Source organism: Spea bombifrons, chromosome 4, assembly GCF_027358695.1.
Source record: "Spea bombifrons isolate aSpeBom1 chromosome 4, aSpeBom1.2.pri, whole genome shotgun sequence".
Taxonomy (NCBI): Eukaryota; Metazoa; Chordata; class Amphibia; order Anura; family Pelobatidae; genus Spea; species Spea bombifrons.
The window spans coordinates 60504838-60527957 of record NC_071090.1 but is presented as its reverse complement, the minus strand read 5'-3'; the positions used below and the strand labels follow the sequence as shown (position 1 = coordinate 60527957).

Below are 23120 nucleotides of genomic sequence, written 5' to 3'. Positions count from 1 at the left end.
CCAATCTTTGATCTTTAGAAGACCCTTCAATTACCCTTGGTTATTTGTTTAAGGTAAAAGCGGTCACTTGTTGAACAGAGTAAACTCAGGACAGTGTACTTGCATGGGCAAGGAAACCATTATGGCATTTATATTGAGGCTGAAAGGATTCATTTTCATTAGTGCAGCATATGGGAATGGGGGAAGGGAATCATTTTAACTATATTTCCTAAGAAGTGAGGGGATATTAATAATAAGCTCTCTATGGAAAAAGTTTTAAACAACTTGTTTTAGTTATAAACGACAGCACCCATGCATCATTGGATGAAAGAACATAGTCTTATTAATAAATGAACAGCAAACCCTTTTTTTAGGTTTGGCATGAGGGCCTTGCTAGGAATAAGTGCCCGATGATCAGATCTTTTGTTTTTATTGTTTATTTAGTAGTGTATTGAATAGCAATCTGGATTTAAAGAAATAACAAAATGACGGCTCTTCTAATATGTATATGTATTAATGACTGCAAATAATGTTTTGTCTATGTGGAGCAGAACCTATGTTCCACATTTCTGAATCAACAAAAGACACCTTCACAAAGCTCAATTAACACAAGCGCAGAGCCTGAGAAGTGATTAATGAAAATAATCTAGTCAGACGGCAATAGAGCGATGTAAACTGGGGTCTGTAATACAAGAGCTGTTGGGGATTATTTACAAGCTTTTCTTAAACATTATACGAGTATATTGCTTCATAAAATAGAATACAAATGTATAATCATATTACATGATAGGGTAACATTGAATTTTTTATATAAAGTACCTTAATTGCAACAAATAGCTATTTGATAAATAGACATTTTAAATTGTTTTTAGTCCACCCTGATTACAGATACTAAATGTACAATATCACACAATTTAAAGCTTTTAAGAAATCATCTGCCTCAGTACAACTCTACTCAAAGTTATAATAAGTGAATTTAGTTCGATTTCTAGAAAAGACTTATAATGGGGGAAAAGAATGGAAAAGAAAAAGAGAAAAATACTAAGACTAATTAGCTTTTAATAGTCGTAACAAGACAAATGTTTACCTTACATGGCCTAACGACTCCCTGTACAACACACGTAATTCTTTTATCTTTTATCGTCACAAGCTTAGAAATACTTGAATTCCATGCACTTTTTAAAATCATTGGTAGTAAGTGTTCTAATTGAAACACACTAATCTTTTAACACTGTATTTGTATTTACTAAGCAATGTGTTATGTCTAATTGTATTGTTGTTTGGGCTTGTAAACATAAATGGTGTAATTAGTTCTATCATAAGGTTAACATATAGAAAAAGTGATGGATGTATAACACAGTCTTTAAGCAAAGTCATAAAAAGTGTTGCCATATTTCCAAGGGGAAGCCCACAGGTTGTTTCTCCATTTATCCTTAGCCAGGATTTAACTTCAAATTGGGGGAGAGGGTCTTATATCATTATTATTGTGTATACTATTTTTCAAATAACATTTCCCATGACAGTCAATTGTTTAGCAATTCTATAGTTAAAATTGTTTAATCATATAAGAGTACGCATATAAACTATAATACAATATCCAAATTTCTCCATCAATGCTATGTCTTACACTAATCCCTTGTATGTTTAATGAAGTGGCATTCAAAAGATTAAAAGGATGCTAGTACATGCATGTACCATTATTGTGACATTAACGGAATCAGTAAAAACAACGGGTATATAAAACAGACTATTGCATCAACTGACATTTGTTTTTCCTCTCCTGTCATAATGAATCTAAATAGATCAGGCTGCCCAGCTCATTATATATTATTTTCCCAGGCCCAAGTTAAATGTAAGTGAAGGACAAAATAATAATAAATAATTCTTTTACCTTGGCATTCAACATCCGGATTACCCCAGAAAAGCTCCTGGCATTCACTGCAGTTCCGCCCACCAAAACCAGGCATGCACTGACATTGACCAGTGAACTGTAAAAATAATCCATGGGAACCGTTACGTACTGTGGTTTTGAAAGACATAATTATACTATATGCTTGAATGCTGCCTGATTGAAGCTCATATATTTACCTCATTACAAGATGGTCCTAGAGAGCGGACTGTATCACATCCACAAAGTTCACAGCCTGTTCCACTTGCCAGGTTCCAGGTATTTGGAGCACAGCTATCACAGCTCTGCCCAATCACATTGGGCAGACATGGGCACTGGCCCGTTGTCCTGTTACAGTGGCACGCTAGGCCATCTTTGCACATATTCTGTTCTGTTCCCAGGTAATTGCAGATACATGCTGAAAAGAAGATATTTATCTGTTACCGTACAAGAAGAAATATAGATTATAGCAATCATTTTCATTTGCATGGTTCCACAGAGGAGGAATGGCTTCACGAGAATGGAAAACCATGCACATCTATGGCCCCTTTAGCTGCATACCGGTACACTGATTATATTTTTTGGTATCTTTGAGCTCGTTTCTGGATTTCAAGCTTGTGAGAAGCGCACTCTTTAATCTTTTCTTATATATGGGTCTGCCACTGGCTGTGATGTTTTCATATTCCATTCAATATATAAAATCACTTGTAAATTGTTGGTGCTGTATAATTGAATAAATACAAATAAATTGCAGTTTTTTTGAGGAGATTTTAGAGGGTCTGCTTTTAAGATTCTGGATAAATGAAATACTGCCATTAATCGTTATTGCGCAGTCATGCGGTGCTTGTATTTATAATGGTCAAACCAATTAACATCTGGTTAATTATTAAACCAAATAGTTATTCATTTGGCAAACTCTTTCAATTCCTGTTATATCCAGCTAGACAAATTCAGCAATGTCAAATTGTATCTTTTCACCACCTGGAGGGTGAATGCATTTGTTTATTTTAGAATGCATTGACGTCTATCTAGGTAGAATTCCTAATTTCTAAAAAAAAAAATGCCGGTAAATGCAGCATTATCTTTTCGTTAAATTACAAAGACCTGTAGTTCTTTCATCTTGAACTTTGTTAGAATAATTAATGCATATTTTGTTTTGTTAGTCTAATCAATGTTGTTATGGATTTTAAATGTTCAATTACTTTTGCTCAAATATAACCAGGATTATTGGAAGATGAAGAGAATATTACATTTTAATAAGATCCAGGAAGACACATGGTCTATATGATGGTGCTGGGGGATTAAAGTTTTTTTTCTTAAACAATTAAATGGATACACATAAAATCAGAATGTGGTTTATTGCCTGCACTTTGAGTATGTATTCCTTAACTGCAGCTCATATTGAAGATCTAACACAAAACCATGCTGTAAAGAATGAGACTCCAAGAAAACCACTAATGTCAACACAAAGTCAAAAACTAGCTAAGCCTTTCATCCTTGGTTTTGGAATGCATAGCTTCAAAGGTTAACTTCATATTAAAGAGAAAGAAAAATAATTACATAACTATCATGCAAAGACAGTGGGAATTATAAGGGGGCATTATAAGGAGGGAATTTAAAGAAATTGGTTTGGTTTAAAGCCTTCAAATATGTATACATTCAAGTAATTCTTCTACATTGGGGGCAGCTTTAGGACTCATGGTTAAACCGTTCTATATCTACAGATAATTTATGGAATGACCAGAAATGTATCTACTGCTTTTAAATGACTGAAATGTGGAGAAGCCTGGTAACTCACAATGGGCTGGATACATGTATCTAATGGATTATCTTTAATTTATCTAAATGATTATAACAAGAGAAAAAATATGTTTCAATGGAATTTGTAGGAATCTAAAATGGTAACTTTTTCCAAGTGGGGGCCCCCAAGCTCCTTCTACACACATACAGTAACATACTTGCACACAAACTAACACACTGTAACATACATACACACATAGTAACCTTTACACATACTACCGCACAGAGTAACATACGTACACAAACAGTAATATACATTAAACACAATAGCATGCTAACATACTTACAAACAGTTACATAACTATACAGACACTTAGACACACACTTAAATACTAACATATTTACACAGTTACACACAACCTTTTGAACTATATAAAGTGGACATTACACATATGCTAACATTTTGTTACGACAAAACAGTAAAATGCAATATAATAATTACAAAATGCACATAACGGCACATGGCTTACATCTGCAAGTCTGATGAAGGGCATTTCCATAGTACCCCAATTGACACTGATGACAGCTCTCTCCTTCTGTATGATGAAGACATTTAAGGCATTTTCCTGAATGTTTATCACAAGCAAGTGGGTCAGACATGTCTATATTATTGTTACACTTGCATGTCTGACAGACTCCTCCATTTTCTTCAGGGTTCCCAAAATAGCCAGATGCACATTCATCACATCTGACTCCTGAAACAGTCACAATTAAGTAAATTCAAACAGGGTATTCTGGTGTAGATTATATACACAAAGTAGGTATTAAATAGAGCAAACTGCCTTGCGTTAGGCATCTTAACTAAAAGGTGAATTGATTCACACTTGAAAGACCACATAGAAAAAAACACATTTGTGATCTCTTACTCTTCTTGGTATCAGTCCAAAGCTACCTACTACATATTATTATTATTATTACTACATAGTACCAACATTAGCATGGAATTAGTTTACGTCAGTTTCTCTTTCACTATTTGAATTTAAAGAAAACATTTTCAACCGACGCTTACTTGCATTTATACAAAAAAAAAATCACACATGTATTAAACTCAGAAATGGTTGCACACAGACATATATGAGTAACATACAGCAAAAATAAATAAATGAAATAAATAAATGCTTTATTCCGATTTAAAAACAGAGGCTTTACCTGTATATCCGACATTACAAGAACAAACAACCTGTAAGGTTGAGGGGTCTTTGTAACAACCACTGGCAAACTGTCGTTCACTTCCTGGACCATCGGGACAAGGACAAGGTCTGCAATGGTCTCCTGAGCCAAGTCTAGCATCTCCATAATAACCAGAGAGGCATCTGTAAAATTAAGTGTTTAATACATTTATTGTTAAAACACTATTGCATTTTGGCATATGGTTTTTATCCATACAGTCTTGTGCCCCTTCGAATTACTAGGGTTTATTGGCAACTGTTGCCCATTTAGTTAGTTCACTATAAAGATTAATGCTAAAATTATAAAAGATTAATAATACAAGCAATGATCTACATGATCAGAGTATTTATGTGTGCCTTAAGCATGATAGTGGGTCAGTGTCCCATATGGGAAGCATCATTAAAAGTTCCACAGAAGAGAAAGAATTGGGAGAACGCTATCCCAGCTTTTACCAAAACTAACATAATTAATTAAAACTGCAGAGTTTAAAATGCTCATGGAAACTAAGATCTATGACAATATATATATTTTTTTAATTTTAAGAACGGTATGAAAGTCTTAAATCTTAAAGCGCTGTATAATGTAGAACCCACTAGTGGTAGAATATACCTTTCACAGTTGTGACCTTCAGTGTGATCTTTACAGTTAAGGCACTCTCCTGTAAGTGTATCGCAATCTTCAGCATGTCCATTACATTGGCACTGTTGACATCTAGGGAATCCCCAATATCCAGGCAGACACCCATCGCATTGACGTCCGTATGCTCCATGAATGCAAGGGCACTGACCCGTTTCGGGGTGGCAGAAGGAATGATAAGATCCTTTCACATCACACTCACAAGCTGAAGGGACAGAAAGGCAATATTAAGACCCTAGTAACTATGCATAAAGAAAAAAAAACATCAAAAAACACAGAGGCTATACAAACAAATTAACAACCCTTTCATTACTATGTTACATAGAAACAGAAACAACTCATAACGGGGAAACTATTACTATTAACTACTCACTTCTCTGTCAGTATGTTTTGTGCTGCTTGAACAACACAACGAACACGTGTAAAGTCAATAATTAGTAAACTTAATGACTTACGTTTGCATCCACTGGGTCCAAAACCATATGTCTCAGGAGCACATCTGTCGCAGTTCTTACCAACCACATTTGGCCGACATTGGCACTGGCCACCATTAGGGTCACATACAGTGCTCAAGGATCCTTGAGGATTGCACTTACATTCTGAAAAATTACGTTAAAATGGCAAACCAATGTTATTAAAACATTACACTCATCTTTCCAACTAGATAAAAGCCATTTCAGTTTAGTTTAGCTTTGAATAAACTTAAGCAACACCTTCCAGATGTTGGACTGTGCGTACACTGACAACAGCAATTTCCAAAGCTTTTAAAGTAGTTGTTATATGTATCTAGGTTATATATAACAATGTATTAATTCCTCTGAATTAAAATGAAAGGCAAAAGTTTGAGTTCTCTCGGAAGACAATGCTGTTACAAAAATAGAGCCGAGTGGGGCAACTGCTCCAGGCGGCACTTTTGAAGGGGCGGCACTTTGCCACCCCAAGCCCTTTTTTTTTAAAGCGGAGTAGAGAGAGTGGTTTTCGCTTACCAAGTTGTCAGTACCTGCTCGGCGCCCCTCTCTCTCCTCTGCGAGCCCTCTAGCTCGGTCTCGGTGCCGGCTTGTAATGCTGAGCGCCGGAAGATGACGTCATTTCCGGCGCTCAGCATTACATGCCGGCACCGAGACCGAGCAGGGAGACTTGCCGCAGGACTGCTGAAAGTACAAGGGGGGGGGGTAGATAACGGGGGGGCGGCAGGGAGGGAGAGGAAGGGTAGATAATGGGGGGGCGGCAGGGAGGTAGAGGAAGGGTAGATAATGGGGGGGACGGCATTTTAAACTTCGCCCCATGCGGCATTTTGTCTTGGGCCGGCCCTGGTTACAAGGAAAACCATACTTTCCATTTTCAAGTCCAGTTTTATATCCAAGGTAACATTAGACACAAATGTTTCACAACATACCCTGTATTTTAATATGTTTTAAATTGGGTCTGTAAAAATCACTAAAACAATACACAAAAAATATACATTGAAATATTTATAGTATGAAATCTACATAGGCAAACTTACCAAGGGCGCCCTCATGTAAAAGTGCAGAGATACTGAATAGGAAGTTCTTGCAGACGTCAGTAAGTGGAGTTTTTACAACGCTCTGGCTGTTCTCAATGCATCGGTATCTTTGGAATGTTTGCCAGGCGTTGTTGGTTACCAAGTCATTGCCTGAACCTCCCATGCTGAATATATCAAGGGACTTGATATGAGGCAGTAAGACGATCTGCCGAAAACATGAGAAAGAGATGCTTCATATAATAATAGTATTAGGAGACAGGAATCCATTGTTTTTGTATTAGCTGATGTGTGCAAATGCAGGAATTTTAATTGTGTCTCCCCATTCAACTCTATGTTGCAGAGTACACCACTATGGAATATGATGGTGCTATATCAATCAATAAATAATGATGTAAGAGAATGTTACTGTTAAAAGCAACTTTGCAACACGTGTTTTTTACTTGGGTATACTTTTTTTTAATACAATAATAATTCAAAAACACTGATTTTAACAACTTCACTTCAAAAGTCTACTTACAGAATCAATTAACGTATATGGGTTTTGCACATTGGAATGAGGTGAATAGCGTGGTAGTTCCAGCCGTATGGTATAATTTAATCCCTTTTCAAAGCATACAGGACGAGGAAGGACAATATACCTGTTGAAGAAACACACAAGGCTGGGTTGTTAGAAATGGGATCTGGGATGGGAACTTGTTGACATTAACACCCCTCCCTGATTGAAACACAGTGGCTCCAAGACATGACAATATGTTCTCTAGGTCCAAATTTAGGAAATGACTGATTTCATGCAAAATAAATTTGGATTATATTCTCACTAACCGGGATCCAGGGGGTAATGCCACAACTTGATTATCATCACTGGGAATAGTGTTGCCACATCGGCTGCTTGTGGGAATTTTGCCAGGACGTATAACTGTTATAACTGCCTCTTCCCACTGCTCTGGTAGCTGGAGACAAAAAAAGATGATGCTTAAAGTAATGCATAGGACAATTCTATGTACATTTCACTCTAAAAATTGTTCTCCAAGAATAAAATATTTTCCTTAGGTACTAGAATGGTCTGGGTATATGCTTCTTAATAACATGTCATGTAGGAGTGTAAAACTCTTCATTATTTGTGCAAAGGTGCATTATCTACAAAAACGATGTATACTTTTACTGACTGATAATGTGCTCTTCAGAACTTGTGTTATTTGTAAAGAATGTTGTTTTACATGAAAGTATTTTTATGTTTCTGTAAAATACTGCTAAAAAAGCTGTCGAATAAAAATATAACTTGACTACAAAAAAGGGTGCAAATATGTAAAGAAGTAAATTGCCACGCAAACAAAGTACAAAGAAAGAATGTAGGAAGAAGAAATGACTCACTTGAGGTTCATATCGAATCAAAAGGTCATATTCCATGGAAGATGGAATGTTATTAATGTGGAATTCCAAATACGCTCCTTCTGGGACCCTAGCAAATCCAGGTCCTGTCCAAGAAGGAGTGCGATCATGAGGATACTGCCTCTCAACCAGACTTACGTCCTGTCAACAGAAGACAATTTGCAACTATCAGAGGTTTTGCCACAAGAAGTGTACTTAATATATGTTATAATAGAGAAACACTTACAGGCCCGAAATTGGCATCCTCTGCCTCATAGGTGTAATGATCTAAAGAGATAAAATAGAATCCAGATTCCACTTCGTTGCACTGGCGACCAATCATGTGTGGTCTGCAATTACACTGGCCTGATTCTGGTGAACAGCTGAACGAAAAAACAGTGAGAAAAAGCAACTAATTTAATCAAAGGTCACAAACCCATCAAACAGTTAAAACAATAAAAAGGCACGTATTGCACAGCTTTGTCCCACTAGTCCACCAAGTAGCACAGAATATGCAAAGCCTACAGTCTGAAAAATGTAGACTGCAGGGCTGCATCATAATCAGTGCTGCCCTATATTGTGTGTTTTATATGTATCCTCAGTAATGGTGCTACCTCTTTCCATGATGGGGAATAACTTGGTGGTTTTGGCTTCAAGCAAAATGTTCTTCACTGCTTATTTATGTATAAAAAATGACACAGGCAGAAATTAAAGTTCAGCTTACTTATTGTCCAGTGATCCACCGCGGTCACAGTCACAAGCCCGACATCCATCCAAATCATTACTCAAACCCCAGAATTCTGGCTGCAAAAAAAAGTTCCTTAAAATTTTTCCCACATTGATTATTGTTAATAATGTTTTAAAAAAAAATACTTGATAGTGGATGAAATTTACATGGGTGCTATTTTGTAAAATACCCTTTTGTAAACAATTTGAAAAGCCATTTTTTTGACTGACTGGTGCTTAGTTTGATGTATAGTTTGCAATGTTTTCATATTTAGCTATATATATGATATTATCAGAGAATAATGTTTTAGAAATTCTAAGATGAATCACTTGCATGCAAAATATAACATTCTTCCTATGCTAGAAGCGATATGTGGCTTCCCCAGCTGACCTCATTTGAACCATTTTTTTGACATATTAATTCTAAAATTGCTGGTCGTAAAAGTGACTGGTGGAGGGAGACCCTATACATTTTTGTTATATAGATCTAAATAACTTTTATTTTATGACATATGTAAAAAGTATGTAAGTGCCTGGTTTGCAATATATATATATATATATATGAAATTTAAATAAAAATGCCATACTCTTCCATCCTTTCCTTATTTGGTTATACAAATATACTACAAGTATTGTTTTTGACTGATTAGCGCTACACAGATAAACTGAACTATAAAATGGATTATTACCATGCACTTATCACATTTCCTTCCGGTGACATAACGTTTGCAATAGCAACTTCCATCCTGTTGGTCACAAGAATTTCCCCCAGGAATAGTTCCTAGAGGGTTGCATCCGCATTCTGCAAAAAAAGGAGAAAAGAAACACAAAAACAGGTTGTTATGTAATTTAACGCAGTGTGTAAAACGTTTCTGGCGTACATGGTAGGATATTTTCTATATGGTACTCACGTTGGCATCCATCTGGATTTTGGTCATTCAAGTCATAGAATCCTTCCTTGCATTGATCACAACGTTCCCCTTCAACATTTGCCTTACAACGACACTGTCCAGCAATAAGGCCCACAGAGAAGTCAGAATAGCGGTCGCAGATTCCACCATTCTGGGAGCCAGCTGGATCACAATTGCAGGCTAAAAACAACAATTAATACTACATTTAGTATCAAAGATTTTGTGGTTATAAATCATATAATAAATTATTATGATTACATTATATTATAAATACATATATATCAAAGAATTACAGAAACTTTGAAGTAAAAAAAAACATCATATAATACATTAATTAGGTTTAGATGATTCTGTTAATATGAGCAACAAAACAAGTCTACATGTAAAAAACAAAAAACAACAACTTTTTCTTTGGGGAAACCACAAGAGGCAAATAGTGCCTTAATGGTAGTCATGGCCACACCATCAGTTTTACCCTTACTTTGTCGACTTCAGGATCCTTGTTTTCCATGTCTTGTCAATTGTATGCCTGTATAGTCATTTTAAAATTTCTAATTTTTAAGTGTTCTCCAGTGATTTCTGTCTTTCTACAGTAACTTGTAAGTTAATGCTGGCAGTCTTACATTCATATAAAGTTTGAAATAAAGTACTAATCATCTTTGATATATTATTCTGAAAGCAACCTAAATATAATAAAAATATATTGTTATAATAAGTTTCTAAGGAATTCATAAAATGTGTAACTTTTCACCATCTCCCCTCTTAAATGTGAAGAACAACTAAAGCTCAATCAAATGTTGCTGTGAGAGACAAACCACAGGCAATGAAGCTTAAGTACGATTTAGCTAATCTGTGTTACTTACGCTGACATATGTTTGGGTCACGTATATCTTTATCTGGGTGCTGATAAAAAAATGGTTTGCATTGTTCGCAGTTTCGCCCCATTGTATTATGCTGGCAATCATCACACACTCCACCACTTGAATTTCCAGTTGATATATAAACAGCCATATCAAAATGACACTTTGTGGAATGCTCATTACAATTACATTCTGCAATGAAATAATACAGACATGATTTGTCAGATTCAAGATGTAAGGAGACAAACGTTCCAGTTTTTTTTTTGCTGTATTCACAGAAGATAATAATATATCATAATCACAGTATTATATATATATAGTATTAAGTATCTATGAATGTTGCTGTGTATCACAATTAGCATATGATCACACAAATGTCTTGCAATGGTCATAACGTGGGCTAATACTTGAATGTCTGCCATCTCTAGCCAATAACACGCCCAACAAGATTAACAAGGCCTTTAACATGCTTGGTGTCCCTTTGGTCAATTTAAATTTCCATGATTTAAATGCTTCACATGTGTAAATGCCAGCATTAATGTCATCCTTTCGATTTACTATTCACAAACTTGCCAATGGTTAATCTGTTAACATACTTTTACAAGCATTGCTGCTGCGGCCTTCAGCTGGTCTCCAAGGCAAATCGTGGTGGAAGTCTAAGCATTGCTCACAATTCAAACCTTTAGTGTTATGTCTGCAAACACAGCGCCCGTGTACCTTAGAAAAAAAAAGAAACAGAAGAAAAATGAACAACATGAGTACAGATTTCCTTTTTGCATCTTTAAAAAAAGAAAATTAAAAAATGAATTCTGTTCTTTTGCAGATTAGATTGTAGATACACTATGCGGTATAATAAAGTAAATATCGTTTTAAGCACCCTTTTAAGAAACCAAAGTTCAGCAAATATTTGTAGAGATTATTTCCCAATAAAATAGATTTATAGGAGAGGCATAAGAATATCATGGGTGCATCATAAGCAGAACATAGAACTCAGCTCAATGAAAATTGGTGGAACTGGAGTAGGTTTGGCAACAGATGAATCTTACCAAGTTGCCTTCTCTAGTGTTGTTTAAAACTTGGGACAATAGGCACCTGCCCAATATATCTAGTGGAAAATCCTGCCTTGGTGATCCAGGCATTTTACTATTGGACTATGAAGTTACAGGTGGCATGGGAAATGTCCATATTTCTGAGGGGTCATGTTTTTTTAATAGTATGGATGTATCTTTTTGATGTGGATAACGCTGTTCCTAGAGGAACTAGCAATAACCAATAATGTGATAAAAGAACTATAAATAAGGAGCTAGGTATACTCAACACAAGCTTTAGTTTTAAGAGTGATGTCATAGATTTATTATACATGACTAATAATACACTGTGTTTGCTTATTTTGTTTAACTTACGTACAAACTACAGAAAAGCAGATATAGTTACCATTCCTTCCACATTGTCAGGATAGCCTTTCACGGGTGCACATTCGCTAGCATGTCCATAACAGAAACAGTTGCCACGAACCACCATGTCATAAATTGCATAGTAGTATTTTTCTTTTATTTCCACTCTTGAATCCAACAAGTTGTCCCCCAAAGTATGCAGCTTCAAGAACTTCACTCTTAAATTGGTAATTCTCAACAAATCTTAAACAAAAACAAAAAGTTAATTAAATAAAAATAATAATATTGTAAAACTACAAACAGTTGTGTTAATATTTAACATTTATTAATATATGATAATAATCTCCTGCTGAACTGAATGTATTAAACCTATTTTTTACTATGAAGGTTACTGATGGTCTAATGGACTGATGCAATTAACATACTTTATTTTGTTTTTGGTCACCTTTAAAGATAAAAACTCATGAATGTTTTTTCCTATTAAGTCATGCTTACTTTTAATCCTTGGACTGTATGGGTCATCGATACGAAAAGCTGGATCTAAGACACGATAAATAATCTATAACATAAGATAAAGACATAATAAAATTACAATTACATTCCATGGAAAGCAACCAATCAGAATCATCTACATGATTTAAAAATCAAATAAAAATACCTCTCCCTCTGTTGAAGGTTCAATGTCCGAATACCGGGAGTCGCAGATGATGTCATCAACTTTTTTCATTGGCCCAGTGGCAATACCAGGGAATGAGGATTCACAGTCATGAGCAAAGTATCTATATACTTGCCATGTCTTACCAAAATCTGCAGATCTTTCAATTAACATGGCAGACGGGCGGAAAGTCTAGGGTGATCAGAATGTTTTTTTTAAAATAACATAATAAAAACAAATATTTAAATGTGTACTAACAACATTATTTGACAAGAACATTATGAATCAACCTGTCAAAAAAATACGATTTTCAGTCCATCTCAGTGGAACAATTACTATACATTATACACCATATGTTATTCCTACACATCTGTTGATTACGTGCCACTGCCAAAAATGTGTACCAAAAATGCCTAGTACATGTTTAATTTCAAATAGAATGTAACTTTTAATTAAGCTACTATTATTAATTCAGAGCTTACAATACAGACAAACTACAAAATATATCATAACATTTATGTTGTCAGCTAAGTTTGCATCAACATGTTTAATATATACAGTAGAGTCACTGCAATGCCCCCTTGTTCAACTGAGCTGTACACATGCAGTTATTGGAGCTTGAACATGATGTTACGCATTCCTTACCTTAAAGGTCATAATGAGATGAGTGAAATGGAATTCTGCTTCAAGATCTAACTGGATTGTGACATTTTCTTTTCCTTTTGGAACAAAAAGTCAGTATTTAAGTAATAGTATACTTCCACTAACGAACAAGTAAGAAGACCAGATAATCTTGTGTATCGCTACAGAATACTTTGTGGTGTTCAGGATCTGAGACAGGCACCTGTCGTAACTCCAAATACAAAAGACACATGCCTAGAGCACCATTTTTTCTTTTTGCCATAGTAGTCAAACTATGAGGACTTGTAGAACCCTTCTCACTTCTGTTTATGCTTCCAGTACCAATGATCTGTACATTTCGTACATTGGCGTCCATTGCTATGTGTATTAGCCTGCACTGCAGAGTAAGCATTGAGTACTTGTTGTGCTGGGGATTTGTGAGATCAGGTGGGGGCCCACTTGGCGCAGGGGCCCCTTTCATGTGACATGGGTATTTGCAGAAACACAGACAGACTCCATTATGGGCATCAGTGACAGCAGAGTCAGCTTCCTACATCCTGCCATGTGCATACCTGGAAACTTTTGGGCTCTGGCTACCCAGAGTCTACCCTAGCGGGATGCAGCCAGGACTGCCCACTGATGTTGGTAGGCGTTCCCGCTGACATTGGTCGGCGTTCTCACTGATGTCAGGAGGCGTTCCAGCTGACATTGCGTGAAACACCCCCATTTACATGGGCGAAATGGAGGAGAAGCAGGGCCTGTCAAGACCCCGCAACCCGGAGGATTTGGGTGTTGACCCGGAGAACTGGTGCTTCTCCTGGAGTTCCCAGGTATGGCCATGTGACAGGATCTACCAGTAAGAAGCTCTTTCTATGGTTTTTGTTACAATCAGTAAGGGTGGAGGGTGCATTTCTCTCTGCTTCTAAGGAAAAGGTAATGGTCAGAGTTAATGTGTTAAGATCCCAAGCCATTAACCTGCAGCAAGTAGATGCTTATGCAAGCAGGAGGCCTTTGATGAAGCGCTAGGTGTAGCATGACACACGTATTTTCATCCCCCTATCCTTGGGGGGGAGCCTCTGTGCTGTAATTTGAAAAAATGCTGATACACAATAAATGAAACAATTATAATCGTTGGGTGTTTGGATTTAAAATTCTATGCCTTTACATAGAGTTGCCTACTCCCTGTGTTTAGTTTTTTTCTTCTTATTATTATCTTTTATTTTTTAACAATTTACTTAGCTCTTCTTACAGTACATGCATTCATGTTACAGTGTGGTGTATGGTGTGTGTCCCATTTAGAGTAGTGAAGGTTTGCTTGTCAATGTCCTCATTGTTTTATTCTTTGATTATGGCAGTCAACAAGTATAAAGGTGTGTTTATGCATTTATGTGGGGAATACCTCTGTATTATTAAGCAGACTTGTGTATCTGTGTGTATGTGCTTTATGGCTTTGTGTGTTTATGTATATTAGCACAGCAAAAGGATAAAAGCAGCTTCCATATTTAAATATGTCCTTTTATGCTGCCTTATCTGATGGGTAATTGGTTATGTGTGGACATTCAGTTAGCTTTCATGCAGTTTTGTGGGATCAAAACCTTGTTCTCTATGATGACCATTTTATCATTTCTGTGCATGATACTGTGTGGAGCTTTCCAATCCCAGGCTGAATTGTATGTCTAAACTGCTATGCTAACTAAGAAGTAAGTTCCTTAAACTATTAACAATCTGGTAAGGGTCACTACAACATTGGAATACCAAATTCATCAATGCAGTATATAGTGGATGATCAGGAAAAGTGCACTGAAGCAACTTACCATTTTCTGACTGCCACCACAAATTATGACGGTTGGGTGCAAAACTAGTGACAACATTTTCAATACGATGACTTTCCTGATTGGTAAATTCATCATACAGCTTGCTTGAATCGCAAATGAAACATTTTTTTTCTTCCTGAAATGGCAGTGGCAAAGATCATGTAAGTCTAAGGAGATGCGTTAGCCCAGGGTCGTACACACTCTAGAACCGTATTATAAAATGTTTTAGTTGTTACCCACAATTCCCCTAATAAAATCCCCCTATAATTTTCAAGTTGAAGTGTAAGAGTCTAGAATAAAAGTGCACTTTAGTAAATATATGGGCTGAAAATAACAACTGGTCAGATGTCTTTGAGCTATTCATTTTTTTTCCTTCTTGTATATCTTCATACGTTCCCTCAATGAATTAACATGAGTGTAGAAAAAACAAAATCACAGTATACAGGAAATTGTCCAGACATCTCTCTGTAAATCTGAGAAACAACGTACTCTGGAATTCAGTGCAGAACAGTATGCTATGCTCGGCATGTTTTGCTGAGTTTTTAGCTTTGTAGTACCGGTATTTACTTCTCTTCCATGTTTTTGTTCTACCCGTCTGCTCCAAAAATTACCTTTTATTCTTTTTACAAAAAGGTGGTGTTCTGACTGAACCAAGCATCTGACCACAAGTACCCCCTGTTACATTCTATTAAACACCATAATAACATTATTTAGATGTTTAACCCCTTAAGGACAATGGGCGGTCCCAAAACCCATTGAAAACAATGTATTTTGGTATATTTTGTCATAAAGGGGTTAAATGCATATAGAGAATAAATAGTACTGAATAACTATGTTCTATACAAGACAAACAAGGAATGCATCATGATGTCTGCACTGCACTGCACTGTGATGTCACAGTGATTGCATCATCCACACAGCATTAAGCTGCTCTGCTTATCTTGATCAGTGACAGATGCACATTTCATTCTATCCAAACCAGAAGGATCTCTTCTTTGAGGATGTTTTACCACATTCTGTTCTATTTCCTTGTGGTCTTTGACCCTACAGCTTTGTGCTGTCTGAGATGTGACAAGGAATCAGAGAAAAGGCTAAGAAATCTCAGAGGTTTTTTGGCTGACCAGTATGAGGATTTGCAAGAATATGCAAAGACTAATGCTCATTTGTCAAGGCTGTTCGAGGCTGCACTGGAACCTTTTTCTAACCGTAAAATAGATAAACTTGCTATTTTACAAATGGCTGGAGAATTCAAAAAGACTGTGGATTCGCTTGAGAACTCGGGCGTTCTAGGCCACCTGCTCGTCCGTACACTCGATCTCAGATTTGAAAAACTAAAGACAAAATTCGGTGACATTTTAGCACAGTTTTTGTCAGAAAGGTTCTGCCCTAACACCATCGGCAGTAACACATGTGGGCTTATGGAGCAAACCCTAATAGACTGCGAAAGCTGCGACACGGAAAAACTATCGTGCGTAGGAGGTCATGGCCAGTGCAAAGAAAAGGTTACCAAGTGCCCATTATGTATATGTTCTCAAGAACATACCAAATGCCAAGATATACAAAAAGGTAAATCTTGCACACCTTGCGAAGGGTACACATCATGCTTGAGTGAGGTGTTACATTGTGGAGTGCGACAGACAGAAGCTGTTCAAGATGAAGACCTGATGTTTGACTGCCATTTACCTTGGCATGCAAAAGTGGAGGAAACGCTTGAATATGTTTTTAAGAGGGTTGGACGGACCAGAAGCAAAATCCTGAAGGTCACAGAAGACCCCTTGCTGATGAAAAAGAACATGGACTACAGCGATGCTGGGAACTATTCATGCACAGCACAATTAAAGAGCAGCATTCCCGTCAGCACCATACTGTATACAGTAAACGTTGTACCGAGGCAGGGAGGAGAACCGCACAGGACTCGTCCAACACTCCCACCCCTATCACACATCGTGGCGCCCACCGCCCCAGTTTATACTGGCAAAGAGGACCACCTTATACTTGCTGCTATAATTACTGCGAGTGTTTGTGGCGCTTTGATTATAATAATAATCGCCTGTTTGTGTGTCAGAAAACTGAGAAAGAGAAGACCAGAGGGAGTCGCATGAAAAGACATGAGCATTTCACGCTATTGAAATGATAACCATCTGAACCCCTTAAAGATGGCATGTACAGCCTTTGGAGTGAAGGGGTTAAAATACACAACTAAGTGTATGAACTGTATATTAGTTAATAAGTTTAGTTGATAAGTTTAGTTGATAAGTTTAGTTGATAAGCTAATAAACATAGATAGTTATAAAAAAAAGCCAAAAATGTTTGTTACCTTTTTTGTTTTATATATATATATATATATATATATATATATATATATATATATATACTGAATCTTATTCTTTTATTTCATCCGATTAAAAATATATTGTATTAACAAATTCAATGTAATATTATCAAATAATATTTTTCTTGAATATGTACAGTATTTTATTGCCAGCAGGGTAGTGGAACAAATATAAGCAAACAAAACGAAAAAATGTTATAAAAGTTGCACTTTACATTGTCATCCATTTGTGTCTTGCATCTAACCAGTTAAATTGTATGCTAGGCTTTCCAGTTTAGAGACAATGTAAACAAGGGCCGGAAATACTATACAGATGCAACTGCTCAAACAATGCATATGTGTGTGAATATTCACATTACAGTTCTGCCTCCTGCCAGATGTTTTCTGTTTAATGGGGAATGTTGTGGGGGAGTTTCATCCGTGCCTGGGAAAGACTGCAGATCCATCCCCCATAGGAGTTGGTGTGTTCATTCTTTCTGGCTCATGTATCATGAGAAAATACAGGCATTAGAGTAATGAGAGCAAATGTAAATCGGATGTATGCATTACCTGAAGATGGCTAACAATGCAGAATGACTCTGGTTTCTTGGTGCCGCATGTGGATGAAGCAGACAGCTGCTCTGACCGCCCAATCAACAAGTCTCCTGTGGCAGGATAGCAGCTGCCTTCACCGCAGCCATGGCTGAAGTCTGGATGCTGAGTATGGGCCGCACCCCATAACATTACTGAAACAAAAGGCAACAAATTTACAACAAAAACAAGATTTTTCCTGCCCAGGCCTGAAAATTATATATATATAAATATATAATATATATATATATATATAAATAAATATATGTATTTATTTATATATACACATACTTTATGTCGATACATTAAATTGACATAATATAAAATATTTGATCTTTCTAAAGGCTTAATGGTTATATATATATATATATATATATATATATATATAACCATTAAGCCTTTTATATCAATAAACGCCTTAAAAGTTTGTCAAAATAAAGATTTTCCCAGTCCTCCAACTAAAATCAATGGACTTTTTGATGTCTAGCATTTTTTAAAAACTAGTAAATGTAAATAATCCTACACATCTGGTCAGGACACTAGGTCCTCAGCTGTCTAAAAATTCAGTTGTCCTTGCAAGCAATGAATACTTAATTTGTTACAGGGGTATGGAGTCTGACGTTATTACTCTCTGTGGGTAACGGATGGGTCCACCTGGCCAACATTATCACAGACAGTGATGTGGTGGGAAAACCACAACTGATCATTCCAAAATTGTTTAGTCAGTCCTCTTAAAGTGAATGCTTAAGTAATGTATGTGTGTGTAAGAAAGAAGCTTTTGCATGAATTTGAGTATATGTCTATTCATAGTGACTTGGAACTTGGCATAATTATCCAACTAATATGCAAACTGCACCAATAAAACCTACAATTATTTTAAGATACTTGAAGCATGATTCTGTATTTGTGACATATAGTTCAACTCACTCTACAAATACGGGTGTTAATTATACCAAACGTGTGTAATATACCGTACTTCAGGTTTGACAATAATCAAAAAGCCAGCAAAACTAGAATAGTGTTCTAGCTTTAGCTGTCCAATTTCAAGCACAAGTAGTTAACAATTAAGTGTGTGTATAGGAGGATGGGGAAGAAGATTCTTAGAAACAGACAATCTGTCTGGTTAAAGCTTTAAAATGCGCATCCTAATTACAATGCCTGCGGTGAAGAACAGAGTATACCTAAGAGCAGCTATTGACACCTTAAATTGCTGGGTGCCCTAACACAAAGATCAAGTAAACTAATGTCTCCAAGGCATGAAAAACTTCGGAAGTGTTTAGCACAATTTACTGCACAGACAGAAAGGAGTTATAAAAGTTCAAACTAAAAAGAGGGTGAAACAACTGGTCATTAACCTGAAACGTCTAAATAATTAATGTATAGAGCTGTACTGTGCTAGCCATTGAAGAAGAAAGAGTGAGTTTGGTAAAGATTCAGTTAGCCAATAAAGGTATCATCTTTACCAAATTTGCTTTAAATAATACAGGCCGTTATTGGATGAATTCATGCTCTTCTAGTTGTTTTTTTCTGTTGATTAATATATCTTTAATATCTATATTATACTCATTTATGATTTATATTTTGTTAATGGAAAACAATCTCAGCCAACACCCAACCTTCTGTGCGCAGCATTTCAGAATTTTCAGAAAAGCCATGTTGTCACCTGTAAGACTGATGCATGGAAAACGCATAAAAACTGGCTGATTATGAAAACCATACAGTCAACTGATGTCCCTTCTTTCATCTTCTTTCATTAGCCAGTCTGACAAGTGATCTCACACTAGCTCATGTATTATATTTGCTAATTTAACTTTTCATACTCCAATGTTCTAGCTACATTTTCTATTATACTGTAAACTGTTAGGATTTTTTTGCGTGGTCAAGATAGAAAAAAAAATGTGAGCCTTGCACTTTGAATAGGTTTGAACTAAAAGGTTTACAGGAAACTCTTGACACTAATCAGATAACCACACAACATTCCACAACTCTGTATGACTTCCAACACTGAGTAAACACTAGGAATCTGTTCTCATCCATCCTTAATTTGAGCAGGAAGTCAGAATGTCTGAATTATCTCTCCAGTTTTTATGAAAAAAGCAGTGTTAGCAAAACTATATGCCAATAGTTTTGGACCAATAAGACTCCAGTCTGTATCTTTTTGTTTTAACTCATTGACAGTAATTGTTCTTTGTAGGGTCTATATATATAGACCCATTACAACTTAACAGTAAGCGTCATCTAAGTCTGAATGCATCAACTTTTTTTTTACTGGGTTACAAAACCCATAGGTATTTGAAGATCCCTTCCTGCATATTGCCTTAAAGCCTTAACGTGTTTACAAGTTTTACCGAACAAACATGTTAAAAATGGTAAAGGAATCAAATACGGGTCACCCATTGCCAGTTACTTTTAACCTTAGACTGATTGATACTTTAAAGACTGAAATACAAATAAAGCAAGACACTTATGTACAAGCCTTAAAAGACTTCTTTCTTTGTAATTACAAGCTGCAAGGGGTCAAGGAGGGAGTGGCATTAAGTCAAAGGAATGCCAAAGTGTAGAAAAGAATCCCAGACCCTTAATAGATAGGGTTGGAATTTTACTACTTTAATAACAGACCCTCATGAGGGAGATGCACATTAATGCTTTTGTTTAACCAATACAGACGTTTAGTCTATGTTTTATTTATTTTTTAAAGATTATGACAATATGTGGAAATCCTAATCTCAATTATAGTATTTTGAGCCAACCAATTTAGTTCTTCCTTGGTGTTGGGACTGCATAGTATATAGTAAAGAGGGTTGAAATGTTGAGCTCTCCATGGTTAGCAAGTAAGCTTAGGTTAACTATGTCCACCATCTCTCTCTGTTGGCATAAACTACTTTACAACAGGAGGAAGAGGAAAGTCCTTATGAAAAGATGGAAAATCCTTATCACAAATTAGTAATGTAGCTATATCAATGGACATCTGCAGAAAGGGACAATGGAATTTTGCCACTAGCCAATTCTGTGAGTCATGCCAACGATCCATTACATATAGTCTACTTATAGCAAATGATGATATCCAATACTTTTAAGCAACTAGACTTCTCAATTATTCTGATAACAATTTAACATCATATGGTATAGATTGCAATTGTTTATAAAGGGTGATTAGACTCACAAATAATATATTGAACAATGTTCTTTGGCCTATGACCTAATCGAATTATTATATAATTTTAAATAACATGTAAAATATATCTAGAAATCTTAGCAGGATTAACCAATTCTAAAGCAATTTTATCCTTCAGGGAAACCTTTCATTGGTCTGCTTAATTGGAATTTGCCCCGATTATACTCTGCTAACTTAGCAGTGTAAATAAGTAACCAAAAGGTGAACTGCTAGTCTAACAAAGACAGATGTTGGAGCGTTTACATTTTCGGTGCTTTAAAGAAATGTAAAGATTCATTCAGTTATGAGCTTAAAGGTACCCTGATAATACAAGTGCTGGACATTTAATAAAAGAAAAAAAAAAAAAAAAAAAAAAAAGAAAAGTCCACATCTTGCAAGCACCATTTGTCTATTGTGATACTGTTCCTACTTTCCTCTACAAAGGAAACTTGATGAATCTTAAATCTTTGTTTAGACAAATACAATGATATATAAACAGATATGTACATACACCCAGGTACATGTTCAACTTTTTAGGGCTTGTAAAACAACATATGACTATTTCATTGTTGCTTATTCAGGAAATTAAAAACGTTTATTAGTACAAATGAATTAGTAATTTAAAGAATTCATAGTAAAGTTTCATAACGTAGCTATAAAGTGTAGAAATAAAGTTTCTTTAATGTAGCTATATAACTATATATATATATATATATATATAATAAAAATCCATATGAACTGAAATCCTTCATCATCCAGATACTACCAAAAACAACAATATATTAACATAAACAATTGTAATAAATATAATTCATGTTAGTGTAGCAAGCAAGCCCCCGGGACACTACAAGCAGCAGATAGCATGGGCTATTCATTAGGCATTGCACAATACTAGGGGCCATTTATCCTAAATCCAGTACAGTTCCTGGGAAGAGACACTGGCACACCCTTCAGGGACACTTTTAACTAGCACTCCACAAATGTTCTCCTTGGGGCAAAGTTAATAAGACAGAATTCACATTCTGCATATTTTAATAATAAATAAGTGATGTTAATCACAGGACGTTCTTACTCTGTGCGGCACTTAAGTGGTTAATAAGGAGCTGTATAAAACAATGCACGGTAGAGATCCACGTCTAACCCTAATGTGGAGGTCGTCAAGGGCATTTTGTTCCGTTCCGGCGCGTTCGTGGTTAAATCAGTGATAAGTAATAAGTAATAAGTCATATTATTACTTAGAGTTATCGTGCAGTCGGAACTTGCAAAAAGATTTATTTACCTATAATGAGTCCAGTCACCTGGAGCAACCCCATTGTCCTCCTTAATTGGGGTACAGGTTCGGAATAAAAGCTGTTTGTTCGCGTATCCCCTGTAAATAAATGAAAGTCTCAGTTAAAATGAATTCAGAGCTGTGTATTTTTCTTTAACCCGGTGAGGTAAGTTGCAAACTTGCCTTGAGCTGCGTTCCCTCTTGCGCCCCTTACTTAACTGAGGAATTTCTCTCTTTCCGGACCCAAAAAGTTAATGCATGGGAATTCCGTGCGCATGCGCAGAATGTCCTGGATGGCCCCCACCGCCTGCGCTTCTTTGTGTGTGAAAGTCAGGACCCGGAGTACAGAGTAGGGGCAGGCAACCACTGGGTTTCCAGCTGCTGCCGACTACAACTCTCAGCATGCTCATCCAGTCCCTGGATCGCTTAGCACAGCAGGGGTAGCTGTTCACTAATCCATCAAACTCA

The 23120-nt window shown here is 36.2% G+C and overlaps 1 protein-coding gene across 1 annotated transcript in view; it reads right to left on the bottom strand.

The window, feature by feature from the left end:
* The window catches only part of LAMB1 (laminin subunit beta 1), a 32326-nt gene extending 9429 nt beyond the window's left edge, over positions 1-22897 (bottom strand). Inside the window, exons 1-24 of the mRNA XM_053465464.1 lie at positions 22836-22897; positions 22662-22751; positions 18208-18383; positions 15327-15462; positions 13537-13610; positions 12895-13083; positions 12732-12795; positions 12277-12479; positions 11439-11559; positions 10846-11034; positions 9983-10162; positions 9761-9873; positions 9070-9149; positions 8593-8728; positions 8349-8507; positions 7800-7927; positions 7495-7615; positions 6978-7182; positions 5929-6072; positions 5447-5678; positions 4817-4980; positions 4138-4362; positions 2068-2285; positions 1871-1967 (exon numbers count right to left, since the gene is read on the bottom strand). Coding sequence (XP_053321439.1) covers positions 1871-1967; positions 2068-2285; positions 4138-4362; positions 4817-4980; positions 5447-5678; positions 5929-6072; positions 6978-7182; positions 7495-7615; positions 7800-7927; positions 8349-8507; positions 8593-8728; positions 9070-9149; positions 9761-9873; positions 9983-10162; positions 10846-11034; positions 11439-11559; positions 12277-12479; positions 12732-12795; positions 12895-13083; positions 13537-13610; positions 15327-15462; positions 18208-18383; positions 22662-22695 — 3388 coding nt within the window. The 5' untranslated portion in view covers positions 22696-22751; positions 22836-22897. The remainder of the gene's footprint in view (positions 1-1870; positions 1968-2067; positions 2286-4137; positions 4363-4816; positions 4981-5446; positions 5679-5928; positions 6073-6977; positions 7183-7494; positions 7616-7799; positions 7928-8348; positions 8508-8592; positions 8729-9069; positions 9150-9760; positions 9874-9982; positions 10163-10845; positions 11035-11438; positions 11560-12276; positions 12480-12731; positions 12796-12894; positions 13084-13536; positions 13611-15326; positions 15463-18207; positions 18384-22661; positions 22752-22835) is intronic.
* Positions 22898-23120: the final 223 nt, after the last annotated feature.